The sequence below is a fragment of the Sitophilus oryzae genome, unplaced genomic scaffold, assembly GCF_002938485.1.
Source record: "Sitophilus oryzae breed Bouriz unplaced genomic scaffold, Soryzae_2.0 scaffold_857_pilon_pilon, whole genome shotgun sequence".
Taxonomy (NCBI): Eukaryota; Metazoa; Arthropoda; class Insecta; order Coleoptera; family Curculionidae; genus Sitophilus; species Sitophilus oryzae.
Window position 1 is genome coordinate 4,592,046 of NW_022147480.1, and position 14,946 is coordinate 4,606,991.

General features: G+C 31.6%; 1 protein-coding gene across 1 annotated transcript; it reads right to left on the minus strand.

The window, feature by feature from the left end:
- Positions 1 to 258: 258 nt before the first annotated feature.
- On the minus strand, positions 259 to 13,963 carry LOC115889855 (zinc finger protein 708-like). Its single transcript, XM_030909932.1, has 8 exons — positions 13,775 to 13,963; positions 13,558 to 13,717; positions 11,504 to 11,640; positions 9,921 to 9,993; positions 8,393 to 8,554; positions 7,331 to 7,435; positions 3,275 to 3,440; positions 259 to 538 (listed from the first exon to the last, which is right to left on the minus strand). The coding sequence occupies exons 1-8, from the start codon at positions 13,961 to 13,963 to the stop codon at positions 259 to 261; spliced, it is 1,272 nt and encodes a 423-aa protein (XP_030765792.1).
- Positions 13,964 to 14,946: the final 983 nt, after the last annotated feature.

Sequence of the window (14,946 nt, forward strand, 5' to 3'; positions counted from 1 at the left end):
ATTCGATTTTGTGATGTTCTTCTCCACAGTTCTTCGTTGTTAATTTGATTGGGCCAGAAAATTCTCAATATTCTTCGAAGACACTTGTTATCAAACACCTGCAGGCGATCCATGAGACCACACGTAACCTTCCATGTTTCGCGTCCATAAAGCAAAATAGATTTGACATTGCTATTGAAGAGCTGGACTTTAGTTTTTTTGCTATATATATAGAGGAGTTCCACACAGGTGTAAGCATGCCAAAAGCTCTTTGGGCCTTCAAAATCCTTTCCTCTCCTCTGTATCTTTCTCTGTGCCCCCATCGCTGTGAACCATACTTCCCAGGTACTGAAATTCATCAACTCTTTCGATGGCTCGGTTGGAGAGGTATAGATCTTGGTTGTTGGGAGTATTTGACCTCATTTCTTTGGTTTTCGCCACGTTGATTTGAAGACCGACATTATTAGCTTCCTCTTGGAGTCTAAGAAGTTTTTGAGACATATCCGAATGTGAATGGGAAAAGATGCATAGATCGTCTGCGTAATCCAGGTCTTCTAGCCTGCTTAAGAGTCCCCATTGTATCCCTAGTGGTTCTTTAAATGCTCTTTTTTCGGACTTTAGTATAGCCGAAATCTGTTACATCAAAACTGTGTACCTAAATATGATTTTTTTTTCTTCGGAGTGTGTTTTAGACATTTTTCTAAACATAAAAACACAAAAAAGTATCTGCGGAAATTTTTTATTTTTATTTTACATAAAAAAATGCTTTGACTTTAGAATAACCGGAATCAGTTACATGAAAAATGTAACTGATTCCGGTTAATCAATGTCATTTTGTGCATTTTGTTTTTCATACATTTTTCAGTTTAAAAGCTTACGGGACCCGGGAGCGAATAGGGGTGCTGTGTGGGGTAAAACATCTTTCGAAGGAATAACAATTCTTGTAGAATAGAAGGTTCTTGTAAACTATAAGAACCTCGGAATGTTGCACTTATTCTTGTTTTTTTTTATTAAAGCTTTACGTAAATAGGACTGATTCAAAAAAATAATTAACTGTGATTTTGCAAAAATATTAGATTAGTTAGGATTTGGGTTGCTTTGGTTAGCTTTTCTTTGTGGAGGGTGTTAAGCTGTGGTTTTTATATTTTAATAATTAACTGTGATTTTGCAAAAATATTATTAGATTGGTTAGGAGTTGGGTTGCTTTGGTTAGCTTTTCTTTGTGGAGGGTGTTAAGCTGTGGTTTTCATATTTTCATAATTAACTGTGATTTTGTAAAAATATTATTAGATTGGATAGCATTTTAGACACTTTTAAATGATTTTTTTGGTTCAAAAGTGATAAAAAGATATTTTTTTATGTATTTATGCTCACAAAAATGGAAAATGAAAATCAAGCATTTCCGCATGAAATTTTTTATTTTCCTGAGTTTGTAAACGCTTCTAAAAGGCAAAAATATATTTATTTTTTATATAACTGATTTCAGCTATTCTAAAGTCTATTAAATTTCCTCAGAAAATGGATACAGTTTATTTCCGCAGGAAAATTTTTATTTTCCTCAATTCGTGAATGCTTCTAAAAGGCAAAAATATATTTATTTTTTATATAACTGATTTCAGCTATTCTAAAGTCTAATAAATTTCTTTAGAAAATGAAAACAGCTTATTTCCGCAGGAAAATTTTTGTGTTTATATGTTCAGAAAAATATTAAAAATAAAACCCAAATTTTTTTTTATAGCAGATTTCAGTTATTCTAAAGTGCGAAATATGGAAATTACGCATTTCCGCAGGAAAATTTATGTTTTCCGTGGTTCACAGTAGCTTTTTAAAGACAATTTTTTTTTGTAATAATTGATTTCAGCTAAACGAAAGTTGACCCCTTTTTTTGCTCAAATCAAAATTAACCGAGATAGGGTGGCAAGTTAAATAACTCCTTTATTATTAATTTATTTAAGAAACGGTAAAAATATATTTCTTTTGGTTAGATCTACCAACCCATAAAATATTTGCACCTATTTCTGGGACACCCTATACAGGGTGGCGCCTCTCATACGCCGCGGAGGCTCCAAAGAGAACGACAGTTTGTATTAAAATGAAATTTTGTAAGCATATATAAATAAAAATATAGAGAGTTCTACAGGGTGTCTCCAAAAAAGTTACATATCAAAGTTGTGTGTTCTGTAATGAAACACCCTATATAGTTAAGTTTTATAACAGAAGTATATGACTAAAATGTAAGGTTTTTGACATATTTAACATTTTCTAAAAATAAAGAACAATTTTTAAATTACAATAAAAGTTACCTAAATTTGAATTTACCCGGTATAGTCTAATATGTAGTTAAATTAACTATTGTAGTTTAAATCAAATTAAACTAGTTATCATTTTGTGTCAGTTGAAACAAAAAAAATTCTTAGAAATTTGCTGAAAATGCAAACTTATACTACATCAGAGAGAATTTGTATGATTCTATTATTTCGTGAATGCAATGTGCATTCACCAATTGTTAATAAAATACTTAAATGCTCCTAATTTTATCTAGTCTGAGTTTTTTATGGGGATATGTTAAAGACAGTGTTTACATGGTTTTACATTTCTGGATGTTCTATTTAAAATAAAGGAGTAACTTGCTTTTAAAAGTGACGAATGTTCCATATTAATTTTGTCTCACCCTATATAACTTTTCGGGTCAAATTTCAATTTGGTTTAACATACAATGGTTACTTTAACTAAATATCAGGCTATACAAGGTAAACTAAAATTTAGGTAGCTATTATCGAAATTTAAAATTTACTCTTCATTTTCACAAAATTTGAAATATTTCAAAATCCTGAGATTTTAGGTATATGCTTTTTTAATAAAACTCACCTTTATTTTTTTCCTAAAATCCGAAAATCAATTAATATTTAGGGTGTTCTATTAGAAAAACCGCAACTTTTTTTGGGGACACCCTGTATAATTCTATATATTTTTATAAAATGCTGTCAATTAACCTACATATGCTGACAAAATTTCATTTCGATATAAACTACCGTTCTCCTTGGAGCTTTCGCGGCGTATGAGAGGCGCCACCCTGTATATATAAATTGGGTCCCATTGTGAAAACTTGCTATAACCAAAAGTTTTACAACTAAAGATCAGAATAATATTTAATTCATTCAACAACACATGAATGATGTCTTTCTTATAATTAAAAATAAATTAATTTCATTAATGTTATTCGAATATTGTTCGACAAATGTTATTAATGAGTAAGTCGCCATGCTTGGTCTTGATGTGCAGTGCCAAAACATACTTGTGCTTGGAAGCATACGGACAGTAGCTGCACTTGAATTGTGGCTTCACGCCACAAATATACTTGACGTGGCGTTTCAAATTGTCAACTCTTGTAAAAGTGTTGCCACATTTATAACATCTCAGATCCATAACTACTCGTTCTCGTTGTTCCTTGAATGGCCAGACTAAAATATAAATAAACTTTTTATTTTTTTATAATTAACAAAATTTAACTAAATATTTTAGTTTAGCTAAAGATTAAAGACCCTTCTACCAGGATTTAATAGTATTTTTACAATTTTTTTATCTATTTTCGGGTGAAGAAAACAAAAACTAATGTAAAAATAAGTATATTTGGTATTTAAGGACTAGAAGTCACATTAGTTGGAGAAACCAAATAAGTAGATAATTTTATATAATCAAGAACAAATATACGATGTGTTTCCCAAAGTAAGTCCTGAAAAATATGTCAAAGATATGAACATGCACGTGAGCAGAACTATAGGGGAAGGTCAGAAAGTAATAGTGATATTATGAGTTTATTGACTGAGTCTTCTTTAAAGAATCTTAAAAATATCACTATTGTGTGATATTTTTAAGATTCAAAAATGTGTTATAAGTGGCTAACCCTTATAACTTATTTATTTTTCCAGAAGATAAAATAAGGAGATTTGGTATGCTGATATACGACATAAATTAGGATTGATTGACGTATTCAATTGTTTTTGGTCATTTCCTGTTTCACGGGAAATAACTACAACTTTTGATTTTTAAATGACAACCTCGGTATTATTTTTTATTTCCAAGACTCCTTGATTAAAAAATAGTGTTTTTAACACAGCCATGGCACTCTAGATTGAAATTTAAAATACGTTTTTTTTGTCAAAAGTTGACATATATGTCATTATATATTCAGAGTGTGATTTTCTATCGAATAAGGTAAAAATATACCGAGGGAACCATTTAAAAATGAAAAGTTGTAGTCATTTCCGGTGAAACAGGAAGTGACCGAAAACAATTGAATACGTCAATCAACCCTAATTTATGGCATATACTAATGTATCAAATCTCGTTTATTTATCTGAAAAAATGAAAAAGTTATAGAAGTGGGCCAATTTTGAGAGACACCCGGTATATTCTGTAATGTTTAGTCTAACGAGTCAGGGGTACAGACGACATCCGAAAAATTACAGAAAATACATGTCAGGGAATTTCCCGTTAGACGACATAAATGTCTGTATTATTTTACAAGGCATTTTCACTAATTTTCCATAAATCATATTTGTTTTGTGTTTAACATTTTACAGACAATCCAAGATTAAACATTTAATCACTATTTTCAAAATTTTGGTAATTTCAAACATATTCAACACTTAATAAAAGTTATTAGCTACTACAGGTACCTGCCATTTTGCAGAAATAGGCGAATTATTTCAAAATTACAGACTTTTTAAATACTCTGAAAAATTGTTGGTTAGTTTTAAACTAGCCAAGTATCCAGCTTTACTGTAACATATACAATTATGTTGAAAAAAAAGATTCCCAGTAATCGTTTTTTATAAACTTGTACTTTATGGTAGTGATGGGATAACTCGAGCGAAAATGCGCTCGAGTACTCAATTATTGAAATAACCGACATCGCTCGATTATGAACAAGCGATGCAATTGACGAGTTACAAGCGACGAACGCGAGCGATCCTAAAATGAAATAAATTGAAATCCGATTTTAATGTGACATACCGGATAAAAGCCGAGCGAATTTTCTACATACATTTATACGACGTTATCCGTTGCGCATCTGAGTGACAAAATCTTACGACCTACATCGACAATGCTTTGAAATGAACTAAATCAAGCGAATTACTCGTCGCTCGTCGCTTGCCACTTGCCATTCATCACCGAAAGAATATGTGCCCTGCGCACGCAACTTACTGTTTGGCGCTTGGCGTTAACGAGTACTTACAACAAGCGACGGACGAAAAACCGTATTTTTAAATACGAGCGATATTTCGCTCGAGCGATCGCTCGATTATTGAAATTAGTGATGGGCAAAACTGTTATTTTCAGATAACAGTTGAAACTGTTATAGTTATTTATAAAAAAACAGCTTAAAATAACAGCTTAAAAATAACAGGTTTCTTTATTTTACTGCTAAATATCTGAAAGATTATGAGGCGGTCACCGCCAGGCGTATTAACGCAGTTGCAAGTTGCAACAATGACGTGCTCGGTGGTAGTATTTCAAGGGTGTCAAAACATTTCTAAATATCGATTGTTATCTAAAATACCCTCTAAAAACGGTGGTTGTTTACAAATAAGCGCTGTTTACAAATTGCGATATAAAAAGCCAAAATTCCGCCACTCGTCTATACCTATACATTCCGATCTACCTACGCCCTGCCCCTCGATCCGCGTAGATCTTGAATTGCGTAGCAGTGTACAGGGTGCATCTCACTCGACAGGCGAGAAGCTCTTAGTTATGATTTTACCATTTGCGGTCAAAAAATAGCAATATAAGAAAATGTGTAGTATATTCTTCATAAGTAAACCAACTACACACTAGAGTTCGAATTAATTTTACACTTAAACTAGCGTGTACCCGCGACTTCGTTCGCGTCGAATTAATAATTTCTAATGGTGATGATAAAGCAAAACAAGAATTTCCATTAACATACAAACTGGATAAAATTTTCTCACATTTGCCAAAAATAAGCTTTAAACGTCAAGCAGTTTAAGCAGAATCGTGGTTAATCAATTACTCAACGTTTTGGAACACCCTGTATGATTTTTTAAAAAATTTCAAAATATGTAAAAAAACAAAATAAATTATGCGTGTCCAGGCGTTTTCCCGAAAGACTAATCGTTTTTAAATAACAAATATTGTAATATTTGAGGGCGTTTTCACCCTGTTGGAATTTGAGATTGAGAAACCCCTCCTTATCGAACCTCAAACCCACAGTCAACCGTTTGCCAAAAATCAGCTTTAAACGTCAAGCAGTTTAAGCAGAATAGTGATTACTCAATGGTCATATTTTATGAAACACCCTGTATATATTTTTAAAAAATCTTAAAATATGTAAAACAACATAATAAAATTTACGTGTTTTAAGAGTTTTTCCGAAAAACTCATCGGTTTTTAAATAACAAAATATTCTAATATTTGAGGGTAGTTTCACCCCCTTAGAATTCTAGTTTCGAAAAATCCCTTCTTATCAAACCTCTACACGCTAAAGTCAATGCGTTTTCCAAAAATCAGCTTTTTACGTCAAGGGCTTTAAGCAGGATCGTGTTTAATCAATGACCAGATTTTTCATAACACCCTGTATACATTTTTAAAAAATCTTAAAATATTATTCTGAAAATTTTTCTGAATAAATAAATACCTAAATATTGAAACTTAATAAGTAAGTACTGAAACATACAGCGCCATAATATCTCGACCTCCGCCCGTTATGCTCGTAACAGGTTGAAAAACAGTGTATCTAAAACAACTGATGCGTTATTCTCCAACCTGTTTCGAACCTCCATCCACAATCGACCGATGCAGCAGCGTTACTTTCCCACTCCTGTTATCTCGACCGCCAGGCGTTATGCCCGCAACTGTTTCAAAAAACCTGCTTCTTTTATATCCTATTATTTTTAAGCGGTATCGACCGAAGCAGCTACATTCGCCGTAGTGCATTCCCCACTCCGTTGTCCGTTGTCTCGCCGCCTGTATCGATGGTTGACGAAATAACAGGTTTTAAATCCATACTAGTTGTTTTTTGGAATTGCTTCGAGCAGCATAGAATTTCGTGGCGGTGCAGAGCGCTGACTTCGTTTTTCGTTTCACGAGCGGCCGATCTCTACGTGTCGTTACTTTATATCTGTTATTTTTTAGAAGTAGTAACGGTTGCGTTATGTTATTTATAAATAATTGTTATAAAATAACAGATAGTTAAATAACAACCCATCACTAATTGAAATTAATCGGTTTTTCCCATCACTACTTTATGGATAATACATGAGTTTATGTTTCATTATCAGATGAGTTCGCAAATTTTCCTTTCTATGGGTCCTGTGAGAGCACAAATTACATTTCTGCTTCTTCTCCTGGCCACACTCCGAGATATGTCTCCTAAGGCCCTTATAATGCCTGTACTGCTTACCACAATTCCTACATTCAAAATGAGAAGATAATCCTAAAAATGTACATGTATTATTGATTAAAATACTCTCATATATTAGGAAATATATCGTGCTACACCAAAAAAAAACATTTCATGTAAATATCCAAAGAAAAGAAAATCTTCTTTGTGTTCTTCAAATAAATGTATTTTGGTTAAATAAAAAAATATATCAAGAAAATAATTAACTCATCATAATTTAGTACATAAAATTTGGTGTTATACGTTTAAAAATGCCAATATATTTATTAAATATAAACAAAAGACAAAAATAATTCTGAAAAATCAAATATCCTAATAATAATAATAATAATCCCATATTATATTACAATAGGTACGAATTAGAAGCCAGTAGGGTATAATCGATTTTCTCTATACAACTTCTAACTCAGAGACATGAAAATAACATAATGTAATTCTACTTTCAAAATCTATAATTAAATTATTTTCAAGCGGACTAAAATGATCTATTTTTTCCACCCTGTATATTATAATTTATTGATGAAAAATAGAATGTGTATGAATGAAAAAAAGGTAGAAGAGATGGCAAAAGAGCAACCTACCCCTTCACCGACTCAAAAATCAAATATCCTAATAATAATAATAATCCCATATTATATTACAATAGGTACGAATTAGAAGCCAGTAGGGTATAATCGATTTTCTCTATACAACTTCTAACTCAGAGACATAAAAATAACATAATGTACGTAAAAAACGACGTCACGGCGGCCTCTAATTTATCTACACTTGATGGAAATATCTGTCAGTCCAAAAAACACGAAACCAGTTTCAAAAATTAAGTTTTATAGTATAGATTTGTCTGCGAATAACTTTTTACGTTTTTCCATATTAATTTTTGAAAAATGATCATGGATTGTCCGTTCAACGGTCACTATGACGTCGTTTTTTTTTCTGTCATATGATTTTAACAGAATAATAAGATTTAAAAAGTGTCATTGGCGAAGAGACCTTTGTGCTTGGTCATGTAGTGAAGCTTCAGTACGTTGTTCCTGAATCCTGCATAACCACAAATGTTGCACACGAATTTCGGTATTTGGCCACATTCGTATTTTTTGTGGCGGGTCAAGTTGTGAACTTGCTTGTAGGATTTGCCACAATGACAACGAAAAGCTACAAGAAAATGCTTTATTAAATATATGAAATATTTTATTTTAATAACTGTGTTCTACCTGTTATAGTGTATAGTGTCTAATAGAAAGAAGACTTGCAAAGGAAATGCAAATATATACAGGGTGGCGCACCTCATACTCCTCGGTTGACTATACGAAAACGGAAAGATGACAATTTAAAATTATTTTGAAATGTATAGGTTGTTTCAGAACTAAGATACATAACAAAGTTATATTTTTTCTTATGGAACACCCTGTATTTTATTTCATTATTGGATTCTTGGGTCCAAAAAAAGGTACTTATTATAAGGGTTAAATATGTTTAAAATCTTTGGTTTTTGAGATATTTAAAGATATTTAAAAATGCAGGCTACAATAGAATAGATTATTAACACCCTGTACATTGCCGTATAAATCTTGGCGTCAGTGAAGGTCTCCAGAGAAAGACCGTCACAACTTTAACACCCTAGCTACGAAACAAGGCAGAATCGGACATATGTTGATATGAAAAATAAATCTTATTTTTACGTGAAAAATCTCCGCACCAGAGATGGCACATGTTTTTTGAAACACCCTGTATAAATATAAATTGAAAAAAAAATTATAAAAAACAATAAGAAGGAAATTTTAGAAAAACCAAACAAGTTTTGCAAAATATTATTTATTCTATTGGTCAACATTTATTGTGCGACTTTGTAACTCCCTGTGTGTACAAGACAGTGGCGTTTCAAGTTGCTTTTCCTACAGGATTTGTAGTCGCAATCATTACAGAAAAATCTGTAAACTTTTTGACATTCGAACTTTTGATGTCGTTGCAAATTGCCACGATTCGTGTATGCCCTTTGGCAGGTGTCACAAACGTAACTACGTGCTAAAACAACACAGAAAAAACAATAAGGTAGGTAGTTTCAACAATAGACTTATTATTGAGACCAAACCCTTACACTCAAAATTTCATTCGAATCATTAAAGGCATTTGGAAGAAAATTATAATAAATCGAAAGATCATTAAGGCTTGACTACCCTGTAGCTATGAAACAAAGCAAAATCGGACCTATGTTGATATGAAAAATAAATCTTATTTTTACGTGAGGAATCTCCCCACGAGATATGGCACATGTTTTTTGAAACACCCTGTATACAATGTATAAAAATAAATTGAGAAAAAACTAATAAAAAAATAATGAGGAAATTTTAGGAAAACCAAACAATTTTTGCAAAATATTATTTATTCTGTTGATCAACATGGATTTTGCGTTTTTGTAACTCCGTGCTTCATAAGACAGTGGCGTTCCAAGTCGCTTTTTCTACAGGATTTGTAGTCGCAATCGTTACAGAAAAATCTGTAAACTTTTTGACATTCGTACTTTTGATGTCGTTGCAAATTGCCACGATTCGAGTACGCCCTTTGACAGGTGTAACAAACGTAGTAACTACGTGCTAAAACAACACATAAAAAACAATAAGGTAGTTTCAACAATACTCTTATTATTGAGAACAAACCCATTCTTACAAACATAGTGCAGTTAGAAGAACTATTATAATCATTTTAGTATAGACATATCATTAAAACTGACAACATTTTATTATTTGATTTGATCAAGAACGAAACATGTTCAGGGAATAAAAACATTCCTTTATGGTAAAGTGATCCCTCTGTTTAAATGTAATGTAACTAATAGTTAACGCTAATATTATATTTATTTTGCAGGGACATTTTAATATCTTAGTTGAAAGTTGAGATGCCTTTTTCCATCAAAACCTTGCTTATATTATAACGATTGGACATATAGTTTAGCACATTTTTTACCTTGCAACGAATAAATTACTAAACTGTCATGTAAAATATAACACAGGTTGCTATATTATACTTGTGGTGTTTTTTTGGATGGAGTGGGAGAATAACATGCTTGTTGGTATTGTGTAGTGTTGTAAATGGAAATATTGGAAATTTCCGAACGTGTCTCGGAAATATTGGGAATATTTTAAAAAATACTTAAATCTTGTCATTAACGATTCAAACCCGATGTTTATAATATATACGATATATTAATATCTTTCATATTTTGTAACCCTATAAACATTAAACTTACTATAGAACAGTTTTACAAACAAATAATATGGTGAATATATCGAGTTTGAGGATTCACCTACTTATTTGCAACCTCGCATTTCTACAGGGAAGTCCCACACTCGTTGGTCGTATCGTAGGGGAATCCCTGATCGAGATTCATTTTGCTGTAAAAGCATTTTGTAATATTAGAAGGGTAGTTCACAATAATCTTGCATTGTCCTCACTTGACGACAAAGAAAAATCCGAATTGTTGGAGTTTGTTGACAAAAGAGAAAAATTTGCTATTAAACCCATTCATTATGCTGCAGAATTACTAAATCCAAAATCACAAGGTTCTGAACTTGATGAAACCCAAATTCTTTCTGTTATAGAATGCATAGGTACTTAATATATCAAAAAATAAACTCAATATAAAGGAGCAAGAAATAATAGATGAAATAACAGATTACCGTTGTAGAAGTGGCAAGTTATTTGGAAATAACTTCATATGAAAAAGTAGTTTTGATAACCCAGTCTCCTGGTGGAAAGAACTGTGTTCTTCATCTTCATTATCACAAGTATAGCTTCACGAATTTTGATGATGCCAGCATCTTCGGCTGCCACAGAACGCAGTTTTAGCGTTTATAGTCATATTCATTCAAAAAAGAGAAACAGGCTTACTTAATTACGTGCATCAAGAGTTAAACTTTATAACTGTGTCGGTATAACTTGTATTGTCGTAGATTTATGTTATTATCAATTATAATCCCAAAGATTTCAACTAAATAGTATCATTAAAACCATCAAAATATTTACAAATACTTTACTAATTTATCAAAATAACAGTCAAAAATGAGTTGGCATTTTCCCATGCTTGGTAATACAGTGGCGCCTTACACTTTGTCTTCTATAGGCTTTGTAGTCGCACATGTCACAAAAAAATCTATAAGGTTTCTGACATTCGAATTTTACATGTGACACCCAGTTGCGACGATGAACATAAGATCTGTGACAAACGTTGCACCAAAAATATCCTAAAAACATTATTAAATTTATAAAAATTTGAAAAAAAAATTTAGGGGCACCCATTATTTTTAAAAATCAAAAATTCAAAAAACAACCTTTGTTCTTATAGTAATCATTTATAGTAATCTATGATTTTTTAGTATTGATACAAACAAAAACTTGACAAAAGTAAAATCCAGAGCTTGTGTGATAGGAGATTGGAAAAGGTTTTTTTTAAAAAAACTATGTCAAAATGCAATAGAACGATGGTATTGCTGCAGCAATTTTTGCTGAATATTAAGACGCAACTACCCATTTACTGCCATGTAGAATATAGAATACAGGGTGTTTCAAAAAGAATGTGCCATCTGTAGTAGGAAGATTCGTCACGTAAAAATTAGATTTATTTTTCATTTCAACATTGGTCCGATTCTGCTTTGTTTCGTAGCTACAGGGTGTTAAAGTCTTAATATTTTAGCGATTTATTATTATAAGTAATATAATATATATATTATTATAATTATTATAGTAATAATTATAAGTAATATATATATAATAGTATAATTTTCTTCCAAGGTTCATATATGGGATGAATTTATCTAATAATTTGTAAATAATATAACCAGAGATAAAAAAGAACCACAACTAATCTGAAAATGCCGCAGTGGAATAGGCCGACAGCTAGCTTAATAATCTATCTATCCTTCTGTCAATACGGATTTCCTACAGGTATCCGATATTGCTACAAAAAATACTAAACACAAAATTGTCTAGTACGATTTATTTCCATTATTTTAGAATATAATTTTTTTCAGAAAAGGTTTTAATTAAACAATTATTAAAAAAAAGAATACTAAAAACAAATGTATGCGGAAAGATTAGGAAAGTCTATCTATATTTTCGTCCACCATCTCTGTCTGCTGCTCCCGCCAAATATGCTGAAATCGACTTCTCAATTTCGTTGTCGGTGGCATTTTTAAATCGTTTTCGGACAGCCTCTAAAAACAAATTTAAAGCTCAAAACAAGATGTTTCTCCTTTGTTTTTGACTTCGTAGTTATATAGAGTCAGTCTTAAATAAGTGCAAATATTTTAGGTATATATATATTATCCGGTTTAAAACGTTTTTCTACGTTGTCTGATACCCAATTTCCCATCAGCCTGTTCTATTCGTACAATCCTCTGTTGACAGGTTTCTTTCACTCATCGCTTTGTGTACGCTTTTTGGCCATTTCAGTTTCGGTCTTCCTTGTTTTCTTCTGCCCTTTGGTGGCCAATTGATTACTTTCTTGGGCCATCTTGTATTCTTCATTCGCTCTGCATGCCCGTACTAGATCAGCTGCTTTCTCTCTATATCCTGTATTATTGTGCCATCTATACCCATTACGTTTATGGCATTATTTCTTATTCGTTGTTGTCTGGAAATTTCCATTAATCTTCGAATGGCATCCATTTCTACGCCCTCTATCCTCTTCTTGTATTTTTCAGTTATTCTCCATGTTTCTACTCCATATAGGAGGCTGCTCTTTATCCTGGTCTCATATATATTGATTTTTTTTCATCAGTTCCAATGTTATTTAATATTTTTAGAAGTAAGTATATTTTGACCCCAGAAACACGATTATGAGGGATTTTTCCGAATAGTTTTTAGTTAGAAAATATATCTTGTTAATATGGCAGCATATGTATTAAATTAAATTCACAAGAAAGAAAATTCAGAAAAGATACAGTATTTCTCAAAATTTAACCAAAAAAATCATTTTAAATTAAATTTAAATTTTCAAAGTAAAACAACTCGGTTATTGTGGACTTATTTGAAAAACGGTAAAGAGAAAATATGTTTCTTTTATCGAGATCTACCAGCCCTGAAAATATTTGCACTTATTTAAAACTCACCCTGTATAGAGATTTCAATAGAAAAAATTAAGGAAGAAGTATAATGCTTACGTATGACTGCAGCGTGACAATTGAGCTTCTTAAATGACAGCTTGCCCTTTTTGCCACTGCCTGAATACAAAACTGCTAACTCTTTAGCCAGAAGCTTCTTCATGATTGAAAATATTGCCTTGTGAACAGTTTCACCACCGCAAAGATACAACCGTTGACTCTAAAAAAATATAAAAAAGAACGATGATTTTGTTAAAATGTTTACTTGATGCATTACCAACAGTTCAATATTCTTATCTTCCTTCAAAAATGCTTCAAAGGACTCCAAAGAAACATTATCTGCGAGTGGCAGCTGCCATTGTTCAGAAGGGAGGTTTCCAATATTAGCAATGTTATAACTGCTTGCTAGAAGTAAGACGTGGATTTTATTTACTGTTTTTTTGATGTCAGCAATTTCCCAAGCCATCATCTTAATTTCACTTAAAATTGTATTTTCAGCCGCTAAAAAAATTATTTATGTGGTCAATTTTTTTTATTTTTGTGGTTTATAATGGTCCATTTCATTTTTGAAAGGCATCGAAACACCAATTTTATTTATTTTATCGAACAGTTCCAAATTTTAAGTAAATCTAATCAAGAAATAATAATGTAGGATTTATTAAAAAATTACAATATAATAAATAAAATAGCTGTTTCGAAGCTTTTCAAAATGAAATGGACCACTAACAAAAAAAATCGAAAAAATAAAAAGTTCTTTTAGCTACTATGGGTTCGTTCAATCTTGTTATGAGACTGATTTATTTAAAAAAAATGGCGCCGGGAAGCACGTATCGCCGCCCATACTTAATATTTTTTTTTATATCAAAAACTGCGACTTTGACTGATTTTGATGTTATTACAAATTTTGTTGCAAATATTATTTATAATCTTAAATTGAAAACCGCGTTTCGATAGTTACTGTAATTTTGGAGTTACGATTTTTTTAAATTTTTAACACCCTCCCATACCCCCTTACCAACCCCCCACCCTCACCAAAAACTAATGGCCAGATTCCCGGGTGCCACAGTATTTTTGTGCCAAATTCGGTTAAAATTGATTTAGCGGTTTTTGAGTTATCGTGTTACAGTTACGGATAGACAGACAGACACCATGAAAATATATTGTATTTAGGTCATTCATGACCCAAATAACTCATTTTGAGTGAAATTAAAAAAACTTTTTTTTTGCCGATCCTAATAGCCTACCATACCTATTGGTATGGTCGGGTAAAAATAGTTACATAAATCTGTCAAAAACATCAATACGTATACATTGAAAAAATAAACTAAAATATGTAATATTTATTTTATTAAACTAAAATTATACAGTATAAATATATTAATAATAATTTGTACCAAACAATCGGTAGAGTATAACAAACATTATTTAGTAACGCGGTATCAACAGTAC